The 23,283-nt window shown below is 50.5% G+C and overlaps 1 protein-coding gene across 2 annotated transcripts in view; it reads left to right on the forward strand.

Moving 5' to 3' along the window:
• The window catches only part of LOC146834780 (SERPINE1 mRNA-binding protein 1-like), a 99,054-nt gene that overhangs the window by 40,065 nt on the left and 35,706 nt on the right, over nucleotides 1-23,283 (forward strand). For both annotated transcript variants that reach the window (XM_085602318.1, XM_085602319.1), the window contains exons 6-7: nucleotides 13,942-14,119; nucleotides 15,369-15,542. In XM_085602318.1, the coding sequence (XP_085458444.1) occupies nucleotides 13,942-14,119; nucleotides 15,369-15,542 (352 nt within the window). The remainder of the gene's footprint in view (nucleotides 1-13,941; nucleotides 14,120-15,368; nucleotides 15,543-23,283) is intronic.

Consider the following 23,283-nt stretch of genomic DNA (forward strand, 5'->3'; position numbering starts at 1 on the left):
AGCCACTATCCCAGGCTTCTGTGAGGATGACCCTGAGGCTGCTGGGCCTCATGACCGCCTGCATCCTGCTGCTGGACAATGCCAAGTGGCCTATGCGGGCTCTGCAGTGGGACCTGAGGTTTCAGTGGTCGCAGCATCGGGGTAATCTTTTCGAAGTCTTCCAGATCTCAGAGGGCACTGTACACCCATTGCAGTGGTGGCTGAGCCAGGATTGAGTCAACGGCAGATCCCTCTCCCTTCCCCAAGCGGACGTCACTGTGGTGACTGATGCGTCACTTCTGGGATGGGGCGGCCACATGGGAGAGGCGGAGATCAGAGGCCTCCTGTCTCCCGCGGAATCCAGGCTCCACATCAACCTGCTGGAGCTCCGGGCAATCCGTCTTGCACTGAAAGCATTGCTTCAGTCTGTCGAAGGAAGAGCAGTGCAGGTGTTCAGACCACACCACCGCCATCTGGTACTGCAACAAATTGGGTGGCGTGGGCTCTCTGCCTCTGGACGTAGCTGCAACATCAGGGCATGTCCCTGGTGGTTATACACCTGGCAGGTTCCCTGAACGCCAGGGTGGACTAACTCAGCCGCTGGTGCACGATGGATCACGAATGGCGTCTTCGCTCGGAGGTGGTACAAGGTCTCTTTCGCGTCGCTCTCGATCCCGGTCCAGGAGGAGGTCCAAGGATCGGTCGTGGAGCCGCACTCTACATTGTCACTCGTCTGGCTCGAAGTCTTCGGGTAAGTCGAGGCACTCCAAGAAGCGACACCGCTCTTCGGACTCCCCTCGCCGGTCACGCGACTCGGCCGAGGGTCCGGGTGGTTCCACCCCTGCGGCTCCGCAGGAGCCGCGCAAGTCCCCATACCCGACGGTCCCTGGGACTGACGCGACGCCGGCGGAGGTCAGTGCCTTCCTCTCAGCCATGAGGAGCCTGGGCCTGCCGTCGACGCCCGCTGGAGCGCCTTCGGGCCCCGCGGACTCGACTGGGCGAACTCGCATGCCGGCGGCTCCGGCCCTGGCACCGTTGGAGGCTCCGGCCCAGACGCCGCAGGTCCCCGAGGGGCCCGAGCCTGGGCCCCGTCGACGCCGGTCGCCCTCATTACGCCTCCTCCGCCGACACAGATACCACCCCCGATGCCGGTTCCGTTCGATGTCTATCCCCGGTTCTGCCCCTGTCCGGTCCCGACGCCGCTAGAGACACATCGTCTATCGACCGGCTCTGATCATTCCTCCTGTTTACCAGGAATCGGATGACGGGGGCGACTGGGAGGGGGTCTGATGACCCTATGGCCCTTCAGAGCCAACTTGCACAGGACTGGGCAGATAAACTGGGGGAGGCCAGTGGGTTGGATACCTCTCCGGACACTGGATTCATCTCTCCTCAGACTGTGGCTTCGGAGGAGGGTGCAGCTTTTTCTGTGGTGCTGCGCAAGGCAGCCGAAGCCCTTGGGCTTGAGCTGCCTGCCGTGGCTGTGAGGACTAACATCCTCACTGAGGTGCTTCAGTCTGCCGCATGCTCCACTGAGCCTCTGCTGCCATTCACTGAGGCCCTCACTGACGTTCTGCAGGGCACCTGGTCCAAGCCCTCCACAGTCCCTCCTGTGGATAGGAACGTTGCCAGGCGCCACCGCCCTGCTCTGGGCGACCCCAGTTTTCTGTCCCAACACCCCACCCCCGAGAGACTGGTTATCCAGGCCTCTACCTCCCAATCCTCCTTCCCGTCCGCTCCTCCGGACCGGGATTCCAAGAGACTAACAGTTGGGTAAGAAGCTGTTCTCTTCGCTCAGTTTGGGCCTGCGGTCTTTGAACACCGCCTGTCTCTTGGACCGTTATTCCCACTCTCTGTGGGATGCGGTGGAGGACGTGCTGCCACTGTGCCCGGAGGAGGCCCGGGCGCGGCTTTCCTCGGCCCTGGCCGATGGGAGAGATGCAGCACGCCATGCAATCCAATGTGGACTCGACACTACGGACTCGCTGGGTAGGGCGATTTATCCAGTATTGGGGTATCTTTCATAGATTCACATGCCTGAATCATTCCCCGTCGCCGAGGCGGGAGTCCCCGGTAAATAAAAAAGTAGTGCCAAAATGCTAGTAGCAGTAGTAGGCCCAAAGAAAAGGCCCAAAGCCTGTACCTTAGCAGCCTATCTACCTCATTATGCAAAAAGAACCAAGAATTTGGTAACAACCAATCAGACACCAGCACCCTTCTAGAACCCTCTCAGCAGAGCCAGTTCTCCTCAGATTTTCACCACACGTCGTGTGGAAGGGAGTTTCCCTTAGTGCCTCTCAGTTTTCTTTTAACTTGCTTCAGCATGTCAGACAAGAAGGCTTTATTTAAGTCCTGCAGGACCTGCACCAAGAAGAGAGTCCATGTTGATGATCAACATGTAGACTGCATCTACTGCCTCTACCCTAAACATGAGGCAAAAGATTGCAAGATTTGCCGCACCTTACCTACAAAAACTCTCAGGGATAGGGAGGCGAGAGTGCTTTTGTGGCTTAAATCCTCTTCGGCTGAGGAGGATGACAAAGCCTCTACTTCTAGCAAGAGAGCTAGATCGCAGGACAGCTCTTCCAGCGATGGGAAGAATCGCATCATTCTACTTCTGATGCGCACTCTCCTCAGGAATCTACAGTCAAGCAAACTGTGAGTAAAAGCCTTTCAAAATCTTTGGCTTACTCTCAATCTTCAGTTTCTGTCACCTCGTCTGCTTCTTCATTGACGCAAACATTCACGACGACGGCGCTTACCTCACCTATTATGTCTACGAAGGTTACTATCCTCTCAAAGAAGCCCACCGTCGAGGGGTCGTCGACGAAGTCCTCGTCGACGAAGTCAGCAGTACCGCCGTCGACGATTCCGCCATTAAAAAGCCTGTCGACGTCGAGCTCGTCGACGAAGAGCTCGTCGACTAAGATTCCATCGTCGACGAAGATCCCGTCGATGAAGAGCTCGTTGACGTCGAGCCCGTCGACGAAGAGCTCGTCGACGAAGATACCATCGACGTCAAGCCCGTCGACGACGGCTCCGTCGACGACGAGCCAGTCGACGAGCGCACCATCTACGATACCGTCGACGATACCGTCGACGATCCCGTCTACCACAGCCCCGTCGACGACGACCTCGTCGACGATGATTTCTACTCCAGTTTCCACCAGGACTTTTCAACTAAAGTCTTTTCAAAGGCAGGACATTTCACCGCTTACTCCCTCGCATCTCCTGGAAACTTATGTTGAAGATGATGATTATGTGGATGACGAGGACGAAGGGCCCTTTGGGGTTGCTCGCCACCCTTCGGAACTGCACATTAAATGTCAGGAGGACGATGAGGATGAGGATTATCAAGGGCATTACTATCAGGAAGACATAATCGTTCCGCACCATAGACCCTGCTACACACAAACTCGTAGGAATGAGATGTCACATCTGCCCCCTACGTTGATACAAGACCTACAGGCCATGCTTGCAGATTATAAGCAGCGTTTTCCACCGCAGCCAAATGTTCCACAGGTTCCACAGACTGCGCCGCAGCCGGACCCATTGCCTCTGCCTGAGGTTCCAGCCCCAATGCCTCAACTGCCTGATCCTCCACAGGACCCGCATCAGGATACAACCTCGGAGGAGGAATACGAAGAGGGCGAGTTGCCAGACCCAGCAGACCCTTGGGATTCATATATAATCCCTATGCCTTCGCCACCTACCCCTCTACCATCTGATTCGCCTCCAGAAGATATAGGGGGGTTCCATAACCTTATGCAGCGAGCTGCGACCAGGTTCAACTTGCCGGTTACCATTGAGCAGTCTGACTGTTTTCTGCATGATTTTAAGGAGGAGTCAAGGAAGGTTACGAGAGCTATCCCTATCATTGACTATATTTGGAAAGAAGGGGTTAAAATCATGAAAAACCCGGCATCAGTACCAGCGGTGCTTCCACGGATTGACAAAAAATACCGTGCTCCAGCCGACAGTCCCTCTTGTCTCACTGGTCAACCGCGTCCAGACTCTGTTATATCTCAGGCAGCCCAACAAAAGTCTAAGAATCCGGCAGCACCGGTCACTACACCACCGGATAGGGAAGGACGCAGACTGGATCTAATTGGGAAAAAATTTTCAACTATGGCAGCTGCTTCCATCAGGGCAGCCAATTCCCTAGCGATAATTGGGCGTTATGACCGCCAGATGTGGTCAGAAATGGCAAGCTTTATCGACCTCATCCCAGAGGATAACAGGCAAGACGCTCGAAAGATTTTGTTGGAGGGTGAGCGTGCAGCCTCAGACTATCGACTGCGCACTGGATATTGCGAATACTAACTTTCGCCAGTTGGCTGGGGCTGCGGTTCTTAGGCGCCAGGGTTGGCTGAAAGCTACCACGTTCAGACCAGAGGTCCAGACAAAAATATTGGACATGGCCTATGATGGCGAATCATTGTTTGGAAAGCACATAGATGATGCGCTCCAAGCAATTAAAACGGATACCGATACTGCAAGATCGTTGGGCTCCTTACAATACAAAAGAGGTACCTTCAGAGGAGCAAGGGGCCGTGGATTCTCTTCCAGAGGAAGTTATCATACCCAACAAAATAGGTACCAGCCTCAGTATCGGCAATCATATCAGTCTTCCTACAGACAGACCAATACATCTGGTTTCTCTCGTCAAGGCGGACGAAAAAGATCGCAGAATCAGGGAAGAGACACCTCACGGAAGCAATGATTTCTGCAGGGCGCCTTTCACTCCTTTTCCCCTCCCTGTGGGTGCAAAAATTTCAACTTTTGCGACCAGGTGGCAAGAAATTACGTCGGACCAGTGGGTTCTGGACCTGGTTCACAACGGTCATACCTTAGAGTTTGTCACCAAACCACCCAACAAACCACCCAAGGGACCCCCTCCCCCTCGTCTTCACTTACTATTCAAGGAAGCTTTAACAATGCTCCTCAAGAACGCAATCGAGAAAGTTCCTGCGCTTCAAAAGGGGACAGGTTTCTATTCCCGCTTTTTTCTCATCAAGAAGAAATCAGGGGAGTGGCGCCCAATCTTAGACCTTCGCAATCTGAACAGATTCCTCAAGAAGCAGGGATTTCGCATGGTCACTCTGGCGGAAATTCTAGGTTGCCTCAACGAGGGAGATTTTCTAGCTTCCTTAGATATGGAAGACGCTTACTTTCACATCCCAATACATCCGAAGCATCGCAAGTATCTTCGCTTCACAGTGGCTGGCGCCCATTACCAGTTCAAGGTGCTCCCGTTTGGGTTAAAATCTGCCCCAAGGATCTTTACGAAGTGCCTAGCTCCAGTGGCAGCAGTGTTGCGCTCCCAAGGAATCCAAGTCTTTCCGTATTTAGACGACTGGCTAATAAAGGGTCCTTCGGAAAGATCAGTCAAGACTGCTGTGACAACATCTCTTCGTCTGTTCCATTCTCTGGGGCTTACGATCAACAGGAGCAAATCTCAATTACAACCAAGGCAGATCCTTCCTTTTTTGGGCGCGCTGTTAGATACCGTCCGCTGCAAGGCATTCTTGTCTCACGAACGGCAGGTTCGTCTTCAAAACTTAGCAATCCGAATTTCCAAAAGAAAGTCAGTTTCTGTCCGGATGTTCGCGTCGCTGCTAGGGATGTGCTCCTCTGCAATACACCTCGTTCCTCTGGCGCGGCTCCGCATGCGACCCTTGCAGGAGGAGTTACACCTTCAGTGGCAGCAGGTGAAGGGCACCTTCGACGACATCATCAGAGTCACTTCAGGCATGAAGAGCGCTCTATGTTGGTGGTCCCATGTTCCCAACTTATCAGAAGGACTTACTTTCATTCAGAAAATTCCAGACTTTGTCCTCACTACCGATGCTTCCATGGAAGGATGGGGAGGTCATCTCCAAGATTTACAGATACAGGGGAAGTGGTCCCCAGAGTACAAAAACAGACACATCAACAGTCTGGAATTGCGAGCAATTTTTCTGTCTCTGCAGGCTTTCCTTCCAAGGATTGCAGGTTCTTCGGTTCTGATTCGAACCGACAATACTACCAGCATGTTCTACGTGAACAAACGGGGAGGAACAAGATCAGCAACTTTGTCCACGGAAGCTCAGGAGTTGTGGGAATGGGTCACACTCCACAACATAACCCTCAGAGCAGAACATGTCAGAGGTCTCTGCAATACATTAGCGGACACGCTCAGCAGATCCCAATCAGATTGCCACGAATGGGAGCTAGAGCAAGCTCAGGTGCTCAGAATATTCAGAGCTTGGGGAACACCACCGCTGGATTTGTTCGCCACGAAGGAGAACAAGAAATGCCGCTTCTATGCCAGCAGATACCCTCAACAGGGCTCAAGGGGGAATGCCCTGTCCATGCGATGGTCAGGGATTTGTGCTTACGCTTTTCCCCCCGATACCCCTGATACCGAGGGTCATACGCAAGATGAAGTTGGAGGGCTGTCGTCTCATCTTGATTGCACCCAGATGGCCACGCCAATACTGGTTTCAGGAGCTCCTATTGCTATCACAGGACCAGCCGATCAGTCTTCGCCCGACGCCCACAATGCTGTCAAGGAACAAGGGTCAGGTTCTCCACCCGGACCCTCAGTCCCTACATTTACACGCATGGCTCCTGACTTCTTAGAGTTTAAGGACCTGGATATCCCTCAGGACTGTAGGGATATATTAACAAAATCACGAGCTCAGAGCACGATAAAAACTTACCGTCTAAAATGGAAACGGTTTTGCTGCTGGTGTGAAGCAAACCAGGTGCACCCGGTGGATGACCCTGCAGAAAAGATCCTTCCTTACTTGTTACACCTGGCAAGATCTGGGCTTTCTTTCCCTTCAGTCAAGGTCCACTTAGCTGCACTTTCAAGATTCAGAAGGGGTGCTCATGGCCCTTCTCTTTGTTCATCCTCTTTAATTAAACAGTTTATGAAAGGACTATTCCGAGAGTTTCCTCCGGTCAGACTTCCGCCACCGGAATGGGAGCTCAACACAGTCCTATTACAGTTAATGAAGCATCCATTCGAGCCCATCCACAAGGCTGACCTAAAATTCCTTACATGGAAGGTTGCTTTACTTCTGGCTTTAACATCAGCTCGAAGAGTGAGTGAGATTCAGGCGTTTACTGTAAAGGAACCTTTTCTACGCTTCACTCAAGACTACGTGCACCTCCGAACTAATCCAACGTTTATACCTAAGGTGCCTTCACAATTTCATCTTAATGAACCAGTGACGTTAAAGACTTTCTTTCCTAATCCATCCACCCCAGTGGAACGAGCCTTACATTCTCTCGATATCAAGAGATGTCTTAAATTCTATCTTCTGAAAACAAAGAACCTCAGAAAGTCTGATCAATTATTCGTGGCTTATGGCCAAACTACTCTGGGAAAGGCGGTTACAAAATCCACCATCGCCAGATGGATAGCATCTACAATACTTTTCTGCCATGACAAGGCTCACAGGCCTCTGTTGAGGAAACCCAAGGCCCATTCCACGAGGACAGTAGCAGCGTCTACAGCATTGTTTGCTGGTGTGACTCTAGAAAATATCTGCCGTGCTGCGACATGGAAAAATGTCCACACGTTTACCAGACATTACTGCCTCCAATCTACGCATCGTGATGATGCAGCAGTTGGACAAGCTGTACTACGACATCTGTTTCTTTGAGATACCTTCAGGTACCCTTTTTTCATATTTTAATATGTAAGATGTTGATATCTTTAATATAACAATGCAATGTGTTACAATGATGATTTGCTTTCATGTTAACATGCTTTTCTCTTTATAGATGGCATATTTTGAATTTTAAGATCTTTTCTTATACCTCTTGTTACAAGCTGTGGATGCAATTAGGGAGTATCAGCACTAGTCTCCCGCCATCCGCAAACGACTGTATACTTGGTATACTGCTCGCTATTCTGATTCAGGCATGTGAATCTATGAAAGATACCCCAATACTGGATAAGAAAACAAGTTACTTACCTGTAACTACAGTTATCCAGTATTGGTATCTTTCATAGATTCACATGCACCCACCCTCCTCCCCGTAGAGTCAGTTCTATATAATTTGGGACGTTCACTTCCCACTTGTGCTACGAAAATCTGAGGAGAACTGGCTCTGCTGAGAGGGTTCTAGAAGGGTGCTGGTGTCTGATTGGTTGTTACCAAATTCTTGGTTCTTTTTGCATAATGAGGTAGATAGGCTGCTAAGGTACAGGCTTTGGGCCTTTTCTTTGGGCCTACTACTGCTACTAGCATTTTGGCACTACTTTTTTATTTACCGGGGACTCCCGCCTCGGCGACGGGGAATGATTCAGGCATGTGAATCTATGAAAGATACCAATACTGGATAACTGTAGTTACAGGTAAGTAACTTGTTTTCTTCTACCACGGTGGCGCTTCGACGTCACGCCTGGCTGCGGTCCACGTCCTTATCAGAGGATGTCCAGAGCACACTCATGGACATGCCTTTTGACGGCGCTCGCCTTTTTGGTGAGAAAGCGGACAGTGTGCTGGCTCGCTTCAAGGACTCCCGGGCTACGGCCACGTCCTTGGGCCTCTCGGCCCCGCGGCCACAAGCTTCCGCTTTTTGCTCCTTTCGTGGCCAAGGAAGGGGCACCTCCTCACGTCCGCCTAGCCACCGGCCGCAGAACCAGCCTTCACGCGGTCGCGGTTTCCGCCGAGGCGGTACCGGAGGACGACGCGGTCAGTCCACATCCACCCCGGCAGCATCCGCCTCAAAGCCTTCCTAGTCCGAGCTTTCAGGCCCATTCCACGCCAGTGGGCGGCAGAGTTCGCCATCACCTGCTCCACTGGCGTTACATCACGTCGGACAGGTGGGTGCTGCAAATCGTCCGAAGGGGCTACTCCCTCCCCTTCGAGACGACCCCTCCAGCCATTCCACCGCAGCACCACCGTATCTCGGGGGATTATTTGAATCTTCTCCACGAGGAAGTTTCGGCCCTCTTGGCCAAGGGGGCTGTCGAGCGCGTTCCGAGCCCAGAAGTAGGTCGTGGTTGTTATTCCCACTACTTTCTGGTTCCCAAGAAGGGCAAAGGGGGCCTACGCCCTATCTTGGACCTCTGGAACGTCAATGCCTTCCTCCGGAAGGAACGGTTCAAAATGTTGACTTTGGCTCAGGTTCTAGCTGCCCTAGACCCTGGTGGAGACTGGATGGTAGCGTTGGACTGGCAGGACGCATATTTCCACATCCCCGTCCTGCCAGCCCACCTGCGTTACCTGCGGTTCACGGTGGGTCAGGAGCACTTTTAGTTCACCATGCTCCCCTTTGGCCTTACCAGTGCCCCTCGGGTGTTCACGAAAGTGATGGCGGTGGTCGCAGCTTATCTGCGCAGATCAGGGGTTCCAGTCTTCCCCTATCTCGACGACTGGTTGTTGAAGGCGGGCTCGCCCCAGGCAGTCGTCTCTCACCTCCAGACTACAGCGGATCTCCTGCATTTGCTAGGGTTTTCCATCAACGTGCCGAAGTCACACCTGAGCCCCTCTCAGAAGCTCCTCTTCATAGGAGCGGTTCTCTAGCCGGCACAGTTCCGGGTCCATCCACCGGAGCAGCGGGTCCGGGATATACAGGCCCAGATTCCCATCTTTCGGCCTCTATCCTGGGTTTCGGTCAGGCTAGTGTTGCGGCTTCTGGGGCTGATGGCCTCCTGCATCCTACTAGTGCATCACGCCAGGCGGCGCATGCGGGCCCTGCAGTGGGACCTGAAGTTTCAGTGGGCCCAGCATCACGGCAACCTGTCCGACCATGTCTTGATCTCGGAGGGCGCTGCACAGCAGTTGCAGTGGTGGCTCACGCACCGCGATTGGGTCACGGGCAAGAGCCTACCCCTACCGGAGCATGTCGTAGTGACGGATGCGTCCCTTCTGGGATGGGGTGGCCATATGGGAGAGGTGGAGATCAGAGGCCTCTGGTCTCCGGCGGAGTCTAGCCTCCACATCAACTTGTTGGAGCTGAGAGCGATCCGACTTGCACTGAAAGCCTTCCTTCCCTCTGTCCGGAGAAGTGTCGTGCAGGTGTTCACGGACAACACCACCGCCGTGTGGTATTGCAACAAACAGGGCGGGGTGGGGTCGTGGACCCTTTGTCAGTGGGCTCTGCGCCTCTGGACATGGCTGGAACACCAGGGCGTCACCCTGGTGGTTCAACATCTGGCGGGCTCTCTGAACGCCAGAGCAGACTAACTCAGCCGCCGGTACATGATGGATCACGAATGGCGTCTGAACTCCGAGGTGGCGCAAGGTCTCTTTCAGCAGTGGGGAGAGCCTTGGTTAGATTTATTCGCCACCGACGAGAACGCGCAATGTCAGCAGTTCTGCGCGTTGGAATTTCCAAGGCGTCACTCGCTCGGCGACTCTTTTCGTCGCGAGTGGAGTTGCGGTCTGTTGTACGCCTTGCCGCCTATACCACTTCTGCCCAGAGTGCTGAAGATCAAGCGCGACAGGGCCCAAGTCATCTTGGTGGCTCCGGATTGGGCACGAAGGTACTGGTATCCCGAGCTACTCAGTATGTTGACCGATCCTCCGACACGTCTGCCCCTTTGGGAGGATCTTCTGTCGCAGCAGCAGGGGACTGTCCTCCACCCGAACCTGTCCAGCCTCTACCTCCATGCGTGGAGATTGAGCGGCGGCAGTTGATGCCATTTGACTTGCCTCCTGAAGTCTGTGATATCATTCTGGCAGCCAGATGTCCCTCCACGAAGACGGTATACGCTTGCCGGTGGAACAAATTTGTGGCATGGTGCACAGCAAAGGCTGTGGATCCCCTCTTTCTGAGGTTCTCCTCTTTCTTCTTTCTTTGGCCCGGCAGGGCTCTGCCCTCGGCACCTTGAAAGGTTATCTTGCTGCTCTCTCTGCCTTCTTACGGCTTCCAGATCAGCCCTCTTTTCAAGTCCCCTGTAGTGTCGCGCTTTCTTAAAGGCATTACTCACACGTTCCCTCCTGTCCCTTTCGTAATGCCTCAGTGGGACTTGAATCTTGTTCTCACATTTCTAATGTGCGCTCCCTTTGAGCCTCTTCATAATTGTCCTCTTCGTCTGCTGACGCTTAAGACTGCTTTCCTGGTAGCCATCACCTCGGCTAGACGGGTGAGTGAGCTCCAGGCTCTATCGTCCAAGCCTCCTTTTCTATCTGTTCATCCGGACAAGGTTGTCATTCGGCCTCGTCCTTCCTTTCTACCGAGTGGTGACCCCCTTTCATCTTGGGCAATCTGTCACCTTGCCCACCTTCTTTCCGCCTCCGCATCCTTCCAAAGAGGAAGAGCGGCTCCACTGTCTGGACCCAAAACGTGCGCTCTCCTTTTATTTGGACCGCATTAAACAGTTCCAAGTGGACGACCAGCTTTTCGTTGGCTACGTGGGTGCAAAGAAGGGAAAAGCTGTACACAAACGGACCATCTCCCGGTGGGTCGTTTTGTGTATAAAAATCTGTTATTCCTTGGCAAAAAAAAGAGGAACCGCCTGTTGGACTGCGCGCCCATTCTACTCTGGCCACAGCGGCTACTACTGCTTTGGGACGGGGAGTCCCTTTGCAGGACATCTGTCAGGCAGCAACGTGGGCTTCGCTGCTCACGTTTGCCAGGCATTATTGCCTAGACAGCCATTCCGGAGGGATGGCTTCTTTGGCCGTTCTGTCCTCCAGGACTTTCTGGTGTGATCTTGCTTCGCAGACCCACCACCGGGGTTGGTATTGCTTGGGTATCTATTCTAAGGTGAGGAATCTAACGTGTTTCTTTCAGATGAACAAGTTACTTACCTTCGGTAACGATGTATCTGTAAAACATTAGTTAGATTCCTCACCGACCCACCCATCCTCCCCGTTCTGCGGACTGACATCTAGGGTTAAGGCTATCCCTTTCAGGGCCCTAGAATTTTGTTTTGGCACCAGTGTCGGTCTCTTGCATGGCTCTGCGTTCCTGGCGCGGAAGGCTATGTACAAGAACTGACGTCAGCGCGCGAGGGCGGCGTCTAAGTACTCCGTCATTCCGGCGACGACGGACGCGGAGCCGCAGACGACGCCTAGCGACGCGCAAGGGGTATTGCTGACGAAAAATCTTCCGGATCCAGTCTGACGCCTGGGGATATTCTAAGGTGAGGAATCTAATGTTTCTTACAGATACATCGTTACCGAAGGTAAGTAACTTGTTCTTCATGTCAACCAGACCATAACTTTACCTACGTTTTTTCAGAATCTTTCTTCTCCAGCGGAAAGGTCTCTACATTCCCTGGACGTGAGGAGGGTGTTGAAGTTTTATCTTGATAAGACCAAAGATATTCGTAGGTCAGACCAATTGTTTATCAATTATCGATCAGTCAGGACCGGTCTTGCTACCTCCAAACAGTCCATCTCTCGGTGGATTGTGTCCTGTATACAGTTGTTACCAAAAGGCTAATAAGACCTTAGGGGGTAAACCTAAGGCTCATTCCACCAGGGGCAAAGCTGCCATGACTGCTTTGCTGCGTAATGTTCCGATTGCAGAAATCTGCAAGGCGGCCACTTAGAAGTCGGTCCATACCTTTGCTGCGCATTACTGTCTGGACGCGGATGCCAGAGCAGATGCTCCGGTTGGGCAGGCTTCGCTGCGAAATTTGTTCGCACAGTAGTGGTATTATTTTGTGATCTTCTCCACCGCCGTTTTTGTGTGGGGATGGGCTTGCCATTCTATTCACTAGATTATGACTATACACAGAGATCCCCCTACTACAGAAGGAGTAGTTTCTTTTCTGTAACTCCAGTTCTGTAGTAGGGGTATCTCTGTTATAGTCCTAAGCACCCGCCCTCCTCCCCGGTGGAGAGATGAATGTTAATATAAGGAATGCTACAGGTCTGGCGTGCTACGCCTTCAAAAAGAACTGAAAGTAAAAAGGTACCTGCTGTGCATTCTGGGATACTGGAAAAGTTCTGGAAAGTTCTTAAAGGCACAGTATCCTGTTTTGAGCCACATAATGGCAGCCTATGGGGCTTATCTGTCCATTCCTTCCTCTCTATCATTCCAGAGGATTTTGCTGGAAGAGGCAGGTTTCTTTCTCTAGGGAAAAAGCTGGGCAGGCAGTGCAGTTAGTGGTTGCTGGTGGAATTCTTTCTAGTTCAAGTACTGGACAGTGTAGCCTGTGGATATAGGCTGCATTATCTGTCTTTGAAATTCTCTCTTAAGTGTGGATGCAGGTCTGCATGACTTGACAACTTAAGAGATTATTTTTATTGCTCCGGGGTCCGCGCACATGGGCGGGACTATTCACTAGATTATGACTATAACAGAGATACCCCTACTACAGAACTGGAGTTACAGAAAAACTACTCCTTATCCTGCCCCTTCAGTAGTGTCTTCTGTTGCAGCAAGAGGATAGAGTTCTGCACCCGTAGCATTCAATTGCACCCACCCATCTCAGGGAGCCAGCCTTTGCTGCCGATATTCTTTTTTGGCAATTGCATATTTAAACTGTTATACGGAACATTACACATGGTCACCAAAGCTATCCTACCTACCGCTCCATCAATCCGCTTAACCACTGTAAAGAAAAAAAAAACTAACTATGGAGTTGGTGCCCATTCGCATTGCAAAACCAAAGGGGATGATGGACGGAGTGTTGAACATTGCAAGCACTCACCCCCAGTCAACTGATGTGGGTTTAATCCATCCTTCTTTAGCTCACTCCGCCACCCCATGCACATTGCCTGATAAGGGAGTAGTTCATGTCCCTTTACCTCATGACTTGAAAGATTCTTTTCAATGAATAAAGTTTCAAACGCCTTATCCCAACACTAGATGGCAGGAGTATGCAGAAAATATGAATCTACTGCACTACATGCTACAAACTGATGCTTGCAGGGTAAGTAACATTTTCCTTACTGCTATTGCTTTAATACAAGTAATCTTTCCAATTTTTATAACAGTTTGCCACACGTTTTGCGAGTTGGCATAGGCACATCAATGCACTAAACTTTATTATTCCTTCAGGGAAAATGAAGTGGAAGAAGTCAAGGAAGAAGGTCCCAAAGAAATGACATTGGATGAATGGAAAGCTATGCAAGACAAAGAACGGGCAAAGGTTGAATTTAACATTCGTAAACCAAATGAGGGTGCTGATGGTCAATGGAAGAAAGGATTTGTTCTTCACAAGGCTAAGAGTGAAGAGGTAAATTAAGTAAAATGTATTTCTGTTGTACAGAATTTCCTAAAGATTATCTCTGAAAATTTAAGTACACCACCCATTTCCAGTTTTATAATTGAAGCTCACAATTTTAACCTACAAATCTCTGGAGCCATATCTGCAGTGGCATGTTGAAAATGGCTACATTTTGGATTACCCTAAATTGTGCGTTTCAAATACTTAAACTGGAAAACGTTTAATTATTTAATCATAAGCTTCTCGCTGCAACTGGCCCTTGTTAAAAAGTGTAAACCTTTTTAACTGGTGGACAGACTACACATGACTGTCCTAAAATGTTTATTTCTGTGGCTTTCGGTTTGCCATGTGAATGTTTCAGTTCAAATCTGGGTTAGTCTGTTCACTATTCATTCTTCATTTTCAATAGAAGCCTGAAACGTATGACCTATTTATGGGATACAGTCACTCTCCCAAAACTGGTGATTTCACCTCTGCATGTTTGAGATGAGTGATGCAATATCCTTTATTTTCATAATTTTCCCTGGTAACTCGAGCGCTATTAATCTTGCTGCACAGGACGCTGCTACAGAAGGCAACTGATGTACAAATAATTTGAAAGGATAATAAGCCAACACTAGTCAGATTGTGATGTTACCAGCTGGCTTAAATACCTAATGAAGATGTGAGTGCAGTGGGAGAGGTAACTATCAACTTGAGGTGTCTGATTAATCTATTTTTAATGAGTGATCAGACTAGCCAGGGAGGTGTTTTTATTAGCGCTCCATTTTTCAAGTCTTTTTTTTAATTTGATGCTAGTTTCTGCCTGTTTTTAGTTATGACTGTCTTCTGGCACCCTCATACTGAAATACATATTTATGTTAGAGGCAGTGTGTGCAGAAGTATTGTTAGGGTTTAAGAAATCCTGATGCAGCTGTTAGTCATGTAGCTCTTAAAATTCTTATTCTAAATGTTCTGTTATCCCAAACCTTGGTTGGGTGAATACTTAAAACCTTTTAGAAAAAAGTTTATGCTGACCGCATACTGCTACACACAGCTTCTGATAAATATTTTTGCCCCAAGCTGTCCGATAAGTTTTGTCCAGATTGATTTTTTTTTTAACAAATTTTTACTATAGTTTTGTTTGGTAAGAATATAATGAAATTAGTATATTTAGAGCCAAGTGGGTGTACTTTTTTTTGCATGTTCTTCTGTTATGCAAAATGTATTTTATTCTAAATATTGCAAATTTCTAACTTTAAATACTTTCCACTATTAGGTTCAAACTGAAGTGTCAGATTTTGATCATCATTTCCGTCGACCTGCAAATGACATTACATCCCAGCTCGAAATCAATTTTGGAGACCTTGGCCGCCCTGGACGTGGTGGTAGAGGAGGCAGAGGTGGGCGTGGTCGTGGCGGAAGGCCTAGCCGAGGTGGCAGGACTGACAAGGTGATCTTTTGATTTGGCTTCACTCATTAATCTCTTATGTACTTTAGATACTTCACCTAGAACTTTAGTATTAGTTTGTAAAGAACTTACAAATCTCATTACTGCTTGAAAAAACAGAACATGACATTTTGAAAGCAACTTTATTGCCAGCATTGACAAAGCTGATTCACGGAATAAACATGAAATGTAGTCTGCTGTTTCAAACTGAGTTGGCCATGCAGTACTTTCCTCGTACAGTAAGATTTTATTGTGTTCCTTGGATGTTAAGTGCTGGGGTGACACAATTTTTGGTGGTCACCCCAATTTTTCTTTTTCTTCTCACCTTTTGGTCCGCTTGATCCCTGCTATCCAGTGCCCAAAAATTAAAGGCATGCGTATACATATAAATATAAGTATTGCATACAATGAAATTGTCAGTCACTTGTCAATATAAATAGTGTGCTTTTAAAGAGATGTACACAAAATGGGGGAATGAGGAAGGGAGTGGAGAAGGTAAAGTAGGAGACAAGGATGGAATGACAGAAGAAAAGGATATTGTGCATGGTATGAAGAGCGAACCACAATCTCCCACCTTTGGTCGTCCTCTTCAGATCTCAACGCCGGATTACCGGAAGAAGGAAGACACTTACCCTTCGAGGCCCTCGCCGCCAGACAACATAGGAGTCTACAACATGGTCTTACAAAAGGCTGCACAGACTTGTGGAGTGAAAATAGAGGAAGAGAAGCCCAAGGCAGATTTCCTCCTGGAATCTCTACTGCCTCAACAAACTAGGAGCCAATTCCTGCCCATGCTCATTAGTGTGCTGGACCAGGGAAGAGAGGCCTTTAAGGAGCCAGCAGTATGCAAAGCTGTGACCCCGAGGACTGAGGTACAAACATTCTTCAAAGGAACCAGCATACATCCAAGGGTCAGTGCCAGCAGACTCCATAATTGCAGCCACGGCTAGGAAGAGGGCCAATGTTCCCACGAACGCCGGACCGCATCCAGATAAGGAGAGGAGATGGATGGATCTCACAGGGACAAAGGGGGAAGAGAAATGAGGCAATACATCGCAAACTCCAATGCCCTATTCAATAGACATGCATACCAACACTGGGATGAAGTTGGGCAGCTCCGAAAGCATCTGCCAGACCAGTACCAACAGAGCAACCCACCTGGTAGAAGAGGGAAAGAACATGGGAACACACATGCCTAAAATCGGCATTGGATGCTGCAGATACGTCTAGCAGGCTAATGATGAAGACCCGCATGGCTCAATTTCGGGATTCAAGCCAGAGGTGCAAAGCAACATCCTGAATACACCTTTTATTGGAGAGCAACTGTTGGGCACCTCAGTTGACGCAGCTCAAGGAGGACAACGAAACAGCAAGGTCCATGGGGGCGTTGCAGTTCAGGGGAATGAGACTGGGCACATCCACAAGAAAGCCAGGTGGTAAAAATAGAGGCAACGTGCCGACCACATCGCACCAAACGTTCCAGCAAGGCTACCAAGGGAACAACTAAGGCCAGCAGGGACAGCAGCAGAACTAGCAGTACAAGCCACGGGGACAGTCCTTTCGAGGGCGCAGAAACTGGCGAGGACAAACACGAAGAGGCCAACCACCCTCAACCAAGTGACTCCACCATGAAACGGGGCCCCCGACCTAGCATCACCTCGGGGTGGGTGGAAAAATGTAAAGACTGCAGCCGAACATTCGACAAATAGTACCTCGAACACTCAACACCAGTAGGGGGGAGAATAAGAGACTTCATCAAGGAATGGAGGAAGGTCACATCAGACAAATAGATACTAAACCTCATACAATACGGATACTGTATAGAGTTACAAAAACAACCTCCAAACAGAAAACCAAGGAGCTCTCGCTCCTGCAACTAGAGGCGCAAGGAGGCAATAGAGGTAGTGCCGCAAAACCAAAGGAACAAAGGGGTGCCAAAGGTGGATGAAACTAAGACGCATCCTAGATCTAAGGTTCCTGAACAAATTCATAAAATCAAAGATTCAAGATGACTTCCCTACAAGAGGTAATACCACAAATACAAGGGGACTTCTTGGTTACTATAGATTTAAAGGAAGCAGACCTACACATCCCCATCACACAAGCACCTGCTAAGGTTTGTGATCAACCAGAGCCACTACCAGGTCACAGTACTGGCGTTCGGACTGAAATCCGCTCCAAGGGTGTTTACAAAAGGCCTGGTAAGCTGATGGGAATGATGGCGTTGTGCATTCACCTAGCCGAAAATATTTGACTACACATGAGGCCATTCCAGGAATGGATACAGCAGCAATGGTCACATGCAACTGGGAGTTGGGAAGATCTAGTGGTTGTCACACACGCAGTGCATCAGGAAATAGCGTGGTGGAACGAACAAAACATATCACAGGGAAAACCATTCATACAACCAACTCCAACAGTGACCATCCCCTCCCAACTGGGGTGGGCCACGCAACTGAACAAGCTCAAGGTGATGGGGGGGCGGCTATGGTCGCAACAGGATGCGGTCAAGCACAACAATTACCTGGAACTAAAACTGTTCCTAGCCGTAAAAGCTTTTCAAAAGGAGCTGTACGGAAACAGGGTGTTGATCCAAACGGACAACATCACGACCATGTTCTAAATCAACAAGCAAGGAAGAACACACTGAGCGCTATCTAAGCTTGCACAGAAGATATGGACATGGGCCAATCCACTGAGGATAGACCTACTAGCAATACATCTACCAGGGAAGGACAATGTGGAAGCGGACAGACTCAGCAGGCAGACGTCGGCATCGCACAAATGGGAGATCAACCAGCAGGAAATAGAAAGAATATTCCAAAGGTGGGGAACACCGCAAATAGACCGATTTGCAACACACCAGAATGCAAAATGCCAACACTGCATCTATACGACCAGACCATTGGTCGCAAGGGAATGCGCTATGGATAAGTTGGTCAAAGACATTTGCATATGATCTCCTCCGCCCCCCCCCCCCCCCCCCTCCCCCCCCCCCCCCCCCCCTCCCCCCCCCCTCCGATACCACTGGTACACAGGGTACTCAACAAATGCAGGATCAGCAACATGACGCTAATACTGATGGCACCTCAGTGGGCCAAACAGTCCTGGTTCTCACAGATAGAGATGGCTCAAGAACCAGCACGGAAAGGTACTACACCCAGAGCCAGAGAGCCTCAGCCTTGCTGCATGGCTCCTGAAGACCTAGAATTTGCACTCCTCAAACTTCCAGCAAGTACTATGGCAGTACTCTGAGGCGAGGAGACCTACTAGAAAGTGCTACATAGCGAAATGGAAAAGGTTCTCCCAGTGGTGCATCAAGGAGAAACTACAACGGAAGATCACCAGGGAATCCACAGTACTAAAATACTTAGTTTGAGGCATGTGGGCTGCTGAATTCATATCTGTGCATAGATCGCCACCTAGTGTTGGGTCCGGATGTTTGCACGTTGTTGTCCTGGAAGAGTCTTCGAAGTATCCTGAGATAGGTGACTCCTCCCCTGGACCACAGTGCGCATGGGCATCCTCTCCATCCTCAGATTGTTTCCGCCATTGGGTTCGGATGTGCTTATCTTAGCTCAAGTTAGGAAAAATTAATTTAAGGCCAAAAGGCCTTTAGTTTTCGTCGGTACTGTTCCCGCTCGGTATCGACAGCTTTCTTGCTTAGTTTAGCAAACTTCTTCAAGTTTTTCGGATCCGTTTAATCCGATCATCGACCTTACATCGACAATGGAATCGAGGACCCCATTCAAACGGTGTCCTGTTTGCCACGCCAAATATCCACATATCGACGTCCACCCGGTGTGCAACAAATGCCTCTCGCCGGATCACGACGAATCGAAATGTATGGCCTGTGCCCGATTCCGATCCAAGAAGACTCTCCGGAATCGACGGGCAGCGAGATTAGAAGCGCAGCAATCTGCACCGGCCCCGGCAAACATCTTCAGCACCGAGGACGAAGATGTTGAAAGCGTGGAAGACACGAACTACAGCCCCGCTTCCGAACACGATTCCCGATCGGAAGACGCCGATGAAGCGCTTTTTCACAGGGAAGAAGCCGACTATGAGGTAGGAGACTACGATGAGGCCTTTGGGGCCGAAGAAGATAGCTCTGGTGAAGAGCAGGGCCTACCCGTCGAAACGGAGGCTATCAAAGTGCATCATTCTACGGCTCCGGTCGAGGGATCGCCTCCGGGCCTTTCCCAAGATCAATCCCGCAGTTCTTCGGCCCCGCCCTCGAACATCCAGCAAGAGCCATTATTACCGAAAAAGACTGGTTTCCCTTCAACGAAACCGAAACCAATCGTCGCACCAGTTACACAGAAACCGAAAGTGAAACTGGCAGTGGTCGGCTTGAAGCCCTCGAAGACCTCCACTCCTTCGACGCCAGCCCAAACCATCGGCTCCGAACGCACTAAAAGGGATTTCGGCGCCGAACTCGCTGCTGCGGATGTCGGTACCGACCCGAAAAAGAAGGCCATCGGTACCTCAAAAGCGCCTCGGCCGCCGGCACCGAAGCAATCGGCCCCGACCACAAAAGTTAAAATGGCCGCTCCATCGGAGTCCACTTCGAAGGCAGCAACTAAGGTCAAGTCATCGACTGTCGACCGCTACTGCCTCTCCTCGAATCTATGACCCTGTGGCTCCGAAGCAGTCCTCTGCAGAACCACTCCGCACCAAAGAACCTTCGGCGTTCTCGGTGCGACAAGTTGCGGCGTACTTGCAACTCATCAGAGAACAGGCAGCCCTCCAGTCCACGTCGGGCCACGACCCGAAAAAGGCTCCAAAGGCACCTTCGGCACCAACCAACATTACTTTTGGTTTGCCGCCGTCCACGACGCCAAAGATGTTCGAGATCCGAACACGTGTCCGCCAGACAAGGTCCCCATCTGTTGGACACTCTCCTACTGAGCCTTCACCGTCCCAATTCGACGCCGACACCGGCAGACTCATGCTCCGAAAATGGAAGGTCACACCAGAGCAGACCTTGGACTCTTACAGAATCCCTCTAAAGCAGAAACTGCCAGCAGAATCGTAACCGGTTCTATACGAACGCCTGCATACCTCCTATCTGGATCCCCAGTCCTTTTCTCCAACGCCCTCCGACACGGACGCAGTGGAGGACTACATGGGTGATGAGACCACCTACCCTAGGGATATTGATCCTGAGGAGCAGCAGGACCCAGATCAAGCTTGGGATGACCCTGCAGACCCGGGTGCCACAACAGATACCCAGGACACGCAGCTTTACGGTGCAAAAAAATCTCCCACAGAGGACACTGCTGCCTTCAATGCCCTCATAGAACGTGCTGCAGCCAATCATGGAGTGAAACTCCACTCTGACACAGTTGAGGAAGACTTCTTGGTGGACACTTTCGCCTCCTCTGAGAGGACGGTCAAGACTCTGCCCATGTTGAAAGGTGTTCTCAAGCCAGCAAAGGAAATTTTCAAGGAAACAACCAGGGCACGGGTGCTGAACCCCAGGATTGAGAAGAAATACAAACCTGCGCCCGGGGACCCTATGTACATTAGAGGTCAGTTACCTCTGGACTCCATGGTGGTTGCTAACGCTCGCAAACGAGCGCACTCACAAACTACTGGTGATGCTCCTCCCCCAGACAAAGAGTCCAAGGTGCTGGAGACCTCAGGCAAGAGGATTGCAGCTCAAGCAGCAAACATCTGGCGCATTGCCAATACACAGGCCCTCCTGGCTCGCTACGATCGTTCACACTACGACACACTAGAGTCACTACTCCAACATCTGCCAGACGAGTACAAAGAGGCAGCGGAGCTCCTCATCAGAGAGGGACAACTTCTTACAAACGCATCCATTAAGTGCGCACTAGATGCTGCCGACACAGCTGCGAGGGCAATAAACACCAGCGTCATGTTACGCCGACACGCTTGGTTAAGAATCTCCGGGTTCAAACCTGAGATCCAAAACAACATTCTAAATCAGCCTGTCAACCCCGACTACTTATTCGGACCGGAAGTTGACACCACTTTAGAAAAGATAAAAAAGGACACTGACACTGCGAAGTCAATGGGGGCTCTGCAAATGCAGACATTTCGTAGTGGCTCCTTTCGTCGCACCGGAAATAGGGGAGCAGCTAGAGGACAGGGGTCACAGCAGTCATACAATAAAGGGGGCACACAGAGTACCTACGATAAAAACAACAGAGGTGGATATCGTGGCTCCAGCACCAAGGGTAGAGGACGCGGTTACGGCAACACCAGGTCCTCACCCAAGAACAAACAGTGACACCCTCTCCCTTCCCCCGACCACATAACACCTGTCGGGGGGAGACTCCAGCGGTTCCTGTCCACGTGGAATACCATCACCACGGACAGGTGGGTCAGGGATATTATCCAGCACGGTTACTGTCTCGAATTAACCTCCACTCCACCCACAATACCGCCAAAGCACCGCCCTATGTCCGCAGAGCACTTAGCATTATTGCAGCAGGAAGTGCTAAGTATGCTGCAAAAAGGTGCAATAGAGGTCGTGCCCTTCAACCAGCAGGGGACAGGGGTGTACTCTCTGTACTTCCTCATCCCAAAAAAGGACGGGTCGCTCAGACCTATATTAGACCTGAGACCCCTCAACCACTACATTCTCTCAGAGCATTTCCATATGCTCACCCTACAACAGGTTCTCCCGCTGCTCGGCCAGGGAGACTTCCTAGCCACACTAGACCTCAAAGATGCGTACTTCCACATACCCATACACCCGTCACACAGGAAATATCTCAGGTTCACTATTCAGGGGCAGCACTACCAATTCAAAGTCCTCCTCTTCGGAGTGACAACAGCACCCAGAGTTTTCACCAAGTGCCTAGCTACAGTGGCTGTACATCTACGGAGACAACACATTCACGTCTACCCTTACCTGGACGACTGGCTTGTTCGGGCAAAGTCAGCCCAGCAATGTGCCAGCCACATGTCAATAACCATTCACCTTCACAGTCTGGGATTCTCACTAAATTACCCAAAATTACATCTCCAACCCGCACACGTACAACAGTACCTGGGTGCGACCATAGACACACTGGCAGCCACAGCTCAGCCAAATTTAGTGAGGATCAACAGCATGCAAATGCTGATCTCAAAGTTCAAACCTCAACACTCCCTTCCTGCGCGAGTGTTCATGCAGTTGATGGGCATGATGGCCTCCTGCATTTTCATAGTCCCACACGCGAGACTACATATGCGCCCGCTTCAGGAGTGCTTGGCACGTCAATGGAATCAGGCTCACGGGCAATTAAAAGACCTAGTGTTGGTGAGCGGTCGGGCATACAACTCTCTGCATTGGTGGAATCCACAAAACCTCTGCAAGGGCCGACCGTTCCAAGAGCCTGTTCCACAAATACTGACGGCGGACGCGTCTCTCCAGGGATGGGGAGCTCATGTACTCAATTACACAGTGCAGGGACTATGGACAATACAACAAAAGAAGATGCACATCAACCTTCTGGAACTGATGGCAATCTTCCTAGCCATGAAGGCATTCAAAATACACTTGTGCAACAAAGTCGTGTTGATCCGGACGGACAACATGACTGCCATGTACTACATACAGAAGCAGGGAGGAACACACTCCACAGTTGTCTCATCTGGCTCAGAGCATGTGGAAGTGGGCCATTCAGAGGAACATATTCCTCATGGCGGAACACCTCCCCGGCAAGGACAACTAGATGGCGGATCTGCTCAGCAGACACAGCCACCAGATGCACGAGTGGGAGCT

Source organism: Triturus cristatus, chromosome 4_2 (assembly GCF_964204655.1).
Source record: "Triturus cristatus chromosome 4_2, aTriCri1.1, whole genome shotgun sequence".
Taxonomy (NCBI): Eukaryota; Metazoa; Chordata; class Amphibia; order Caudata; family Salamandridae; genus Triturus; species Triturus cristatus.